A 10718-nucleotide genomic window follows, 5' to 3' on the forward strand; every position below is an offset into this window, starting at 1 on the left:
TGGTTAGACTTTTCTCTTTGCTTATGTATTAGATTTTTCCACAAAATTTCAGAGGTGTTAATAAACTTTTCAGAGAAATCGGAATGAACAGCAGCTTTATGTTTCTCGCAGCTTTTTTTGAAAAACAGTGTTTAGTTGATAAGTGGGTTTGACTTACAGTACTAATTTTGTGACAGCCGCACTCAATATAACCTGGATTTCATCTGGCTCCATTCAGCCAAGATATATAATATCTTTAACCTATGTAATAGGTTCAGCAGCCTATTACATAGGTTGGGGGAGCCTAGACTCTTTTAGAGAACTTAATTTTATGATTTTATTTAAAAAACTTGTTTTACGGATGTGATTATTTGAGTAAGTTTGTTTTCTTTTTATTTGCTTTAATTTTTTTTTACTGATGATGGCTGTTGAATAAATAGCCAAAATATTCGAATAGTTTGTAGAACTTCGTTATTCACTCTCTTCACAAATTCCTCATTATCTTCTGGTCCTTTTTTTGTATGAGGAAAAGGCAATATGGTCTTCGTCATTATTTACTAGACTGTGCATATCATCGGTGGTAAGGGACTAGATATTATGAACGCAATATATATGGGCAATGTAACCAAGCGCACTTTTGATCTTACCTTTAAGTCTGGCTATAATGCAACTCGGGCAGTACAATTTCCTGCAACTTTCATATTAAGTGTCCTTTCTTGCTCCAGTGCCAAAACCCCCTCCCCCTCCAATTTTTCTCACTTACATATCTATAAAAATACAAAAACAAATATTCATTAAGATAAATATGATAATTATAAGGAAAAACAAACCTTAGTGATTAAACTAAAAAGAATCAACGGTTTATCAAACAATAATTCAAAGCTGAGCTTGTATATTTCGACGAAAGAGTAGGCTTTGCCGCTCCCTGGGGAAGTAACCAGGGGAGTAAAATGAGGAGCCAAGAATGGAAGATATTCCCTTCCAGCAGTAGCAAGTCGAGCGATTATTTCCATGCACTGGTGGGGTCGGTTTGAAATGAAATCCTGTAAAAAATATAGCATTTTTATATTGCAATAAGCAGAATTGGAATTGTCCTAAAAAATGGTTTGTGATATTACCTAATATTATAAACACCCAAGTAGACAATATATTTGTAGCACCTTATAAATATTAAAAGTTTGCCAACGCAGAAAACCTTTTACAAAAGAAATTACTATTGAAATATTAGATGGATTATCTTTCAGTTTTTACCATTTACTATCTTAGGGATTATCTTCGCTCATGTAAAGCTTTCACTTTTCATGAATATGAGACAATAATTATCGCTAGAAAAGAATATCGTCTAACAAGGGCTATAATATTGGTTCCCATTGGTTATCATTTTGGTTCATGTTTTGAGTTTGTACTTTCTAAGCCAAATTTGCTGGTAAGAACATAATCAAATCAACTTCTACATTCTGATTTTTTTTTAATTAGTCGTCGTATTACTGCTGTCAACTTATTTTTTTTTATAAATAAGTCCCAAGTGCATTTCGCGTCAATTACTTAATTTTGGTTACCAGCTTGGTTGACATAACGTGATGTGCCATCATTATTAGGCCATAAAAATAATTGAATCAAGGATATATATCAAGTGGTGAAGTGACACTCTATCACGATAGAGACCATGCAGCCAAATCCTTATATAGTCATTAAACTGTTGAAACTACTACTACTACTACTAAAAACTCACTGCAGTACCAAGCCGCCAGAGGCCACCGCAGCTGCGCACGCATCCTCCATCCCAATCAATAACAGACCATGACACAACATTTGGAAAAAAAAGAGAATAATTCTTGAAGGTTTTTAAGTTCGTAAATACATCTGATAACACTCATGCAAACACAGGCATTTATATTCGTTTATTAAGTTTTATCTTGTGCAACTTTTTTTTCGTCTGGGCCTGAATTAGCCTACTCCGTTTTACGCCTGGAAGATAAGTACAAATTAACTAAAGTAATTTTATTGCATAGGCTTAGAGGTATTTAGGGATGATTGGTTCAACCTTATTATTAAGGAAAACGTGTGGATTGGAAAATATAAGATTCTGCTATAGGCAGGTTTCCTTCTATCTTTATTTAAGTTATCCTACAATATTATTCTTTTTTATCATATTAAAAAGAAAAGGGTGGTCTTTGTCAAAATTTATGTGCTTTTTCCAATTTCCCTGGCTTTTTAGGAGAATTTAATCAGAAAAAATCACCTTTTATTGTTCCCTGTTATCTTGTTTTAGAGCTACTCCACAGTGACGACTTCTACACTCAGCGACACTAAGAGGCGAATAAGAAACATATTTAACTGGAACTAACTCCACAAAAATGGTCAGTAGGTAATCCTTAGCAGGTGACATTTCAGCTGTTCGTGCTCCTCTTCAAAAAGTATGCAAAAATGGCACTCATTCTCAAAGTATAAAAAAGAACGGATGCCTTTTACGCGCATGACACTTAATTTCTGCTAATTTTACTACTTTAACTATTTAACGTAAATTTCAATACCGAATGCAGATTGTATGCCTTGAATCCTCTTACGCCTTTTGTTACAGCATTTTCCAAGTTGGATTTGTTGAAAGTAGTTATAAGAAATCATCAACTTTAAAGCAAAACTATGGTAGATAAAAAAAAAACTTGTTTTCTGAGCTTTGGCTAGATAAATACACACAACTCAGTCATGACCACATTCCAGACACAAATGCAACCAATTTACCCTAAGTTAAAATTTGTTTTACGACAGCTAAAACCAACAGCTCTTTAATAGCAATAAAACCTCTTATAAGCATAATTTTTAAGCTCTATTATCCTTTTTAAGAGAAAAACAAATAGAAGGGCAGCTTGGACCCCACTGAACACGCAATGTACACCCGCCCACCCACATAGTAATCAGAAGTGCCTCCAGGGACAAAACAATAAGTGCAGCTCCAGGGACAAAGACCTTAAATAATAAAACAGACTAGATAAAATAGAAGCTTTATATTCACATTTCAATACAAAGGTGGACATGTTACACCCTGTCGAAATCAGTCAAACAAGAATCTGCGATTTGTGTGATTGAGGGGACCAAAATGAGGCCCTTGGGCCTTACTCCCTTTACTTTTTTCGAGTTACAATCATTCAGAGACATTTTGGGAAACAATTCATACGCTCTATCACTGATCTTCTTTGGGCAACTGTGCGTATGCTCAAAAGTCAAAAGTGCATAAGCTCTGTCTGAAACTCCTCTTTGGTCAGCAGAGCAGAAGCTCTGCACGGAAACCTCCTTTTGTCGACAGTGCATGCGATATATCTCAAACTTTCTATGGTCAACAGTTTGAGCAGTTTAGCCCCAATTATTTTCGACCAACCGTGTATACGCTCTGTCTCCTAACCCTTTTGGTCAACAGTGTGTACGCGTCCCTGATTCCCTCTAGTCCAAAGTGCGTACATCTTGTCTCCGATCCTTCGGAAATCAAGATGCAGGCTCTGTTACCGACCCCTTTGGTCAAGAATGTGTAAGCTCTGTTTCTAATCGTCCGGTTCAGACTCCTTTTGGTCAACTGTGCGTAGGCTAAGCTTCCATACTCCTTTAGTCGACTGTGCGTTCATCCCATCTGAGACAATTTTAGTAAATAGTGTGAGCACTCCAGTTCCGATTCCTTCTGGTACCCTTCTTCTGTGATTCCTGTGGTCAGCAGTGGGTATGATCCCTCTATCACCCCCTTTTGGTCGTAAGTGCGTATGCTCGGTCTATATTCAACCCCCTTTGAAGGAGGTGCGTATAGTTCATCTCCAGCCCGTTTAATCAGCAGTGCGTACACTCTGTCTCTGACTCCCTATGGTCAAGAGTGCATAAGTTTCCGTTTTAAATCTTTGGGCCAAAAGTGCGAACATTCTCCGTCTCGTCTCTGGTTGAGACCATAGAAAGGCATATTAAAGAATTAAACGAACTAAGTGCATGCATCCGATCAGTCTCTGACTCCCTTCGCTAGACAGAGCACAAATCCTTCCCTGACTCTAGCAGAATACACAATCCACCTCTGGTTCCCTCTGGTGAAGGGTGCATACAGTCCATCTCCGATCCCTTTGGCAAACAGAACGCAAAATCCATGTCTAACCCCGTTGGTCTCTGACCCGTTTGGTCAACAGTGCGTACACTTCAGCCTCAGCCTTTTATGGTCAATATTGTGTATGCTTGTTCTTCGATCTACTTTGATAAACAGTCCAAACCCTCCGTCTCTGACCCCTTTTAATCGGGTTTGCAGTAAGGCTTTTCTGATTCAAGAAGAAATAATTGGATTTTTCACACAAGGCGTTTGATTTCTATCGAAGTTAGTATTTAAGGTTTCTGGGCTAGCACATTACCAATTAGAGGTTATTTTTGCACCATGGAAGTTCAAATGTAAAACACTTCAAGAGAACATTTTGCAGACAGCGTTTGATTTTCACCAAAGCTGACATTTAAGGATTTCCCTAGCTATCTTTAGCAAATGTCAGGTACAAAGTGGGCTCAATTTAATATCGCTCTTTATTTTTCAAAAAAAAAAATTCTAGGAAAAAGTTCTCCGAATCAATTTCTGTTTGTTTTTTACTGACAGTTTTATACTGTATTAGTTATAATTAATACATCATAATTTATAGGAAGATTTGCAAGTTTTTTTAGCTTTTCGATTTAAGCGCTAAAATGCAGGATTGTAATTTAAGTTTTAGGGAAAACTTGGATATTCAGTCAAAATACTTGACAAGTTTTGTGCAATATTTTATAAAATAAAGACTGAAAGTCTGCACAGTTTTTCGTCTTCTATGGGGCTGAAGCCATATGAGCCTTATCCTGTAAACCAACTTCAATATAGACGTATATTTATTTATCATTTTAATAAAAGAACCTTCCATGTTATGCTTCGTCATTAGCGAAAATGTTAGTGTATTCAAACAGCTACGCGTCTAGATAAAGCATAAAAAAAAGGTTGTTTTGTTCTCTTCAACAAAATAAAAAGTCAGCCGTTAAAAGTGAACTTAACCAAATTTCTTTCTGATCTGCGGAAAAGAATGAAAATTTGTTGCGTCACAAATCGATAGAACCAAATTTTTCACCCAAAATTTATTGTCATCATTGAGATTCCTTGTGTCCATTATACCCTAAGTTTTAAGCTTATTGGAGAAAGAAAATTTTTGGCCCATTTTAGGGTGTCATAAGTCAATAAAATGCAAAGGGTTCAGAACATTTTTTCCTCGAAGCCCGTTTCAACCAGTCTAAATACCAAGCAAGCAACAAGCCAATCAGAAAAAAAAAATTAAAGCATCACGAATTGAGATAACTGATTTTTAGTTTATTTATTGGATTTATATTACCTCTCCAAGATTCTCCAAGCAAGTAGAGAACAGACTCGAAGACGGTGGACAATTTCTAAGATCAGCATTATGAAAATAATCCAAAAAAATAAAAAAAGAATGGGATCCTATTTCATCCATAGCGGCCATCAATACCTTCGAATTCGATACCTTTGTCCGTCCGTGTCTCAAAAAGCTGAAAAAAGGACAGGTGATTTATATATATCGTTGGGACAATTAAGAAAGTCGCCACTGTTGGATGAATAAGCAGCATTAGGCTATTTGATTCTAATTTTGGACCTCTAAAACACCACCGCTAACTACCAGTGTGGTGGTGGCATCGAAGCTTAATGCTACAATTACATACTATTCGAATGAAAGAAGTTACAGGTTATGTTTATAGGCTAAGATGTGAGCCTAAATTTAAAGGAAAACCTTGGAATCGGGAATATTCCCAATGATCAATACCACATCTTGGTATAGCTTAAAACTACCAAATCACCACGTCAGGTAGTCGGCTTGGAGCAGGGGTATATATAACGTGAGCAAAACCCCCCAAAAATTGTGCCTAGGGCGGAACCCCCTTAAACTCTGATACGGTATCTCCTAGGTATCTACCCTCCTTAGTTACTGCAACTGCAACTTACATTAGGCTATAAACTACCCCGGCCAGAAAGTAGGGTGAAAGATAGACAGCAAATTCAAAAAACTCACAGTTCTTTTCAGCTAAAGATTTAATAAATAAAAAAAACTGAATGAAAACATCTCCCGTTTTCACCAAAGCGTTCAAGGAAACAGCGTGTTCATTGGGGGAAAATGAATGGTTAATGAAAAACAACGAAAGAGGAGAATCACAGCTGCATCGTCCCAACATCTACGAGACGATGTATCACCCATAGATGTGCAATTAGGAATAGCCTGACGTAATCATATTTCAGAAGTTTACAAAAAAGAAAAAGGGACATTTAGCTGACAAATAATTGGATGTTCTAAAACACCCAAAATACATTATATACAGGCGGGAGGTGGATACACTCAAGAGAATCGTCTATATCTTCTATACACAGAGACGACTAACTTTGTACATCTAACTTTGTAACTTTGTACATCTTTTGTACATCTATGGTACAAAAGAAGGCTGTTAGGGTACATCCCAACTGCACTTCGAGGTATTATCATACCCGCTTCTACTCCCCTTTGCTCGGTTTTGATCGATAAACTGTAAGTAAGACTGATAATTATCCGTGTTTCCTAACTTGGTTGATAATATTGAGCTGGAATAATACAAAGCATAATACAGTTGGTAATATATAGTCCAAATAACTCATCTTCAAATCTTCAACATGTACTAATCTTTTCCGAAGTAAAGGGAACTATTTGAATTCTTTTGTTTCCTTCGTACTTAATTCCATCTTAGCGAAGAGGTGAACGCATTGGAGTTGAAATCTTGAGAACAGGGGTTCGAGTCCTGGTGTTGCTGGTTATTTGGTTTGGAACGACGGTCAATGGTGTGACTCTGCTCAGAGGTGCCAGAGTCAACCCACCTCTAAATGGGTACCTGGAGAAATCTGGGAGGAAAACACGGGAAGGGTCAAATAATTTGCCTCCAACCATGCATTGCACTCCCAGCCGAAGGTAGTAAATTGGGAGATCTCTGACATGCACAACGAAGACCATTTGGTCAGCACGCGAAAAAGTTTTTTAAGAAGATTTTTTCTTCTTATTTAATTCCATCAGCCTGGAGAAAGAGCTTAAGCCAGAAAATTTTCATGTTAGTGTTATATCATAAGAAAACTTGAGAAAAATCTTTCAATCAGTCTTTGGGAATTTTAAAAATTGGTGTTGGATTTCTTTCAGAAAAACTTAATTTACAGGATTAAAATGAAAATTTAAGTTAAATAGTAAATTATAAACTTTTAATTTATAATTATTACTATTGATATATTTGCGGTGTATTTACGTTATTATAATTATGTTTTGATATTATGAAGATGAAGTTGTTGGCTGGGGGTTGACCTGCGCTAGTCTGATTGATATTATTTTGAAGATGTTGGGCTGAGGTGTGGTTTCGCATCATATGGTCGAAAAGTTATTAGTAAAATATAAAATATAGACTACTGATTATTTTATGATTTATTTTACATTTTTTCTCCTTTCTTCTCTGTTTCCCTGGTCAAGGAGCCTCTCAAAGGGAGGGGGATGTGCTTGTGTGCATTTTGTGATAGTTTATTGTTGAATAAATGAGCTCTGAACTGAAGCGTTGGTCACATGAAAGTTCACTTGCATTAGATAAATTTCAGTTTTTAATAGCATACCCTACCATACAAAAAAGGCTTTTCTTAAAGCATGTTGGTATGATTTTAGTAAAAGAGCTTTGGATTCTTTATCCGTTATTATTTGTCTTGTTTTCTCTTTTTTATATTGAGTCACAGTCTATTTTTTTTCTTCTTTGGCATACCAATTAAATCAAAAAAGAAAAAAAAATAGTAACGGAAGTACCATACCCAACACATTGTTCCAAAGCTAGATGAGCCACTATAACCGTTGGTGAGGGTGTTTCTAAAATCTTGGCCAGTGCAATGTCGTAATCCGCGCGGTTTTGAACGATCTCCATGTGGATTCTCTGATCTTCAATATATTGAACGTACTAAAAGAAGTATTGAACTGAAGTAACTCTGCCATGAGCAATAAAACTGAAACAAGCTATTGCTGCAACTCAAGCCCATTAAAACTGACTACAAAAAACAATCAGTTGGCAGAACTGGACCCACAATCTAGATTTAAAATATAGAAGGTTCAATGGCATAGTATTCGTATGACAAGCTTCCAAAAGGTACTCTAGAAATTAGTCTGCTCTTGATACAATTTTCGCAAAAGAAGGTCAAAGTAACTTGACAAAAATCAAAACTTTCAGAGGGAAGACACTCAAAATTCAAAATTTCAAGTGAGAGAATTGATTGAAACTTTCAAATTCAAACTTTCACGGGGAAGAAATTAAAAGAAAATAAATTTTAAATGCACAAGATTCAAACAACACTCACTAAATATCTGCTACACTTAAGACCCTTGATTGCTGACCTATAAATATTGAAACTAATACCCTTTGAACATTAATGGAGGCTTATTAGGAAACAAAATTACACAAGGACACTATTTTTCCAATAATCTATCGATAGATTCCATAATTACTTATTCTTGATAGATTATTCATTAACATATTCTTGTTTTTATTTACAAAACTATAAAGCAAAACTTTCGTTATTTTTTTTTTTTTACAAAATAATGAACTTTGATGTCCCCATTTAATGTTCAGGAGCATCATTCTTCCTACTTATTGCTATTTATCAAGATTCATAAAAAAAAATTTAGTTTCTAAAACCTGACACGGAGCAGGCTGAAGGATAAAGAAGATATATAAACAATAAATATTTGCATCCAGTAGATAATCCTTACCAAGAGGATGATATTCGGGTTTCTAAGTTTATAAAGGAGATATTAGCTCTTTTTGGCTGAGTAGGGAAGGAGGTCCCCATAACTACTCTTTTTCAATTTTGAATCAAGTCTAAATTTCAAAAAGTTTCCAGGAAGCTGATTATTTTAAGTGATTTTAAGTGACAATGCAAAAAAAAGAAGAAAAAATGAAGAAAAAAGAAATGAATCGTTTGTATTTTGGTATGCGAATGTTCATAGATTATTTATGGAAAATGATGGTGTCTAGGGTGTATCTTATCTTTTTAGAATATCGGCGTATTTTTTGAAATATAGTTTATATGGTATTTTCCTTTTGAAACCCTATTTAATGTAAGGGACGAGTTAGAATCGGACGATTATAAAACCTTTCATAAAATTTTTGATGGTTATACCATTTCAAGAAGCACTCTGACAGAACTATAACAATTCAGAAAAAGCTATTTTACATTGATTCACACTAAAAATGAAATCTGACCGTTTAGATTAATAAAATGGAAACGATATACATCTTCCAAAATTAGGAGCAATTAGAAATTCAATGTGTAATGTATAAGACCTCCAGATGCAGTTATTCGTTTTTTCTAGTAGCAGGCACCAAAAAAAAAAACACAAAAAAAAAAAAAAAAAAAAAACACAAAAAAAAAAAGCTAAAATCATATGGCACAAGACAGCTTAGGAGGGTGTAGCTTTCCTTTGAGGTTGTAGTTGTCTTTAGGAATCAATAAACTGTTCATGTTTGAATTTTTACGGAAAAAACACTGTGAAGTTTATCTAGTTAGCTTTGCTGATTTATTTCACGGTTCAACATGGCAACACTGACGAAAAAAGATCTTGTCCTAATAGATTCATAATTAGAAATGGAAAAAAACAGATAAATTTGTGGTTTTCAGGTATGAATATCCCAAAAATGGGTCCAGGGGGCATAAGATGTTTTTATTTTGATATTCTTGGTTTTCTAAGGAAAGATCCAATGAGCCTCCTAACTTTCAGAATATTTTCTGATCTCATTACTGTCCAGTCTTAATCTTGAACCAAAAAGAAAAACGGTATCTGAAAATATTTGGTTTTATCTGATTATCAATGGTGTCATTCATCCGATAAGTTTTACATTTTCTTTCTGCTGTGTATTTAACTTATATATTTCTTGGTACCTACAGCATATATGGGGTTTCAGTCCATAGTGAGCCAGCTTTAAAAGAGAAGACCTAAAATCCATTTAGTTTTTCCTGCTTGAATTTAATAGTCTCTAAAATACAACAGCGGAAAAAAGGCAAAAAGTTCCGTTCGGATTGCATACCTCTTACGCAAGTTAGTTATTACTGTCAAGGAGGGAGGAGCAGTCAAGATGTGGAAGGGCACCTTTTCTTAGGAGACATTTCTTTTTGGCTGTAGTTAATTATTTTAACTAACAGTTAAAATTATTTGAACTATTTAATTTTATTTGTTCTTGAGAAGTTTGAAGAATGAATTATTATGAGCCGCTGTTATAAAGAGTTTTCCTAAAGAGATTCTTCTCATTATGTTTATTTTGGGTTAAGGAAATGAAACTGGACTACATATAAATCTGAACTTGCTATGGATTAATATTAATGTGAAACCACAAAGAAGGGTAGACAACCCCGCTTTACTCATTCGTACGTTTACCACACAGATCGACGTTCATCTGTATGCTCATCTTTATCTCTAATAACATACAGTTTGTCTTTTATAAACAGAAGTTGAAACACTATCTATATTTGTCAATCTCTATATAATTTACTTTTGTGTCAAATTATGTTACGTTTCTGATATTAAGTACTCACTTTCCAATTCCTACTGAATCATAGATACAAGTAAAAAAGTGCTTCTCCGGAATTGATGAATTATAAACTACTACTACTACTAACAACTCATCGCAGCACCAAGCCGCCTGAGGCAAACACAGCTACG

At 35.1% G+C, this 10718-nt stretch overlaps 1 protein-coding gene across 1 annotated transcript in view; it reads right to left on the reverse strand.

Moving 5' to 3' along the window:
* The window catches only part of LOC148940712 (ectopic P granules protein 5 homolog), a 61300-nt gene extending 53335 nt beyond the window's left edge, over positions 1–7965 (reverse strand). Inside the window, exons 1-3 of the mRNA XM_089104752.1 lie at positions 7823–7965; positions 5340–5514; positions 810–1022 (exon numbers count right to left, since the gene is read on the reverse strand). Coding sequence (XP_088960878.1) covers positions 810–1022; positions 5340–5514; positions 7823–7932 — 498 coding nt within the window. The 5' untranslated portion in view covers positions 7933–7965. The remainder of the gene's footprint in view (positions 1–809; positions 1023–5339; positions 5515–7822) is intronic.
* Between the last annotated feature and the right edge of the window lie 2753 nt (positions 7966–10718).

Source organism: Artemia sp. Qi Xiang Cuo, chromosome 19 (assembly GCF_049724085.1).
Source record: "Artemia sp. Qi Xiang Cuo chromosome 19, ASM4972408v1, whole genome shotgun sequence".
NCBI classification, from domain to species: Eukaryota; Metazoa; Arthropoda; class Branchiopoda; order Anostraca; family Artemiidae; genus Artemia; species Artemia sp. Qi Xiang Cuo.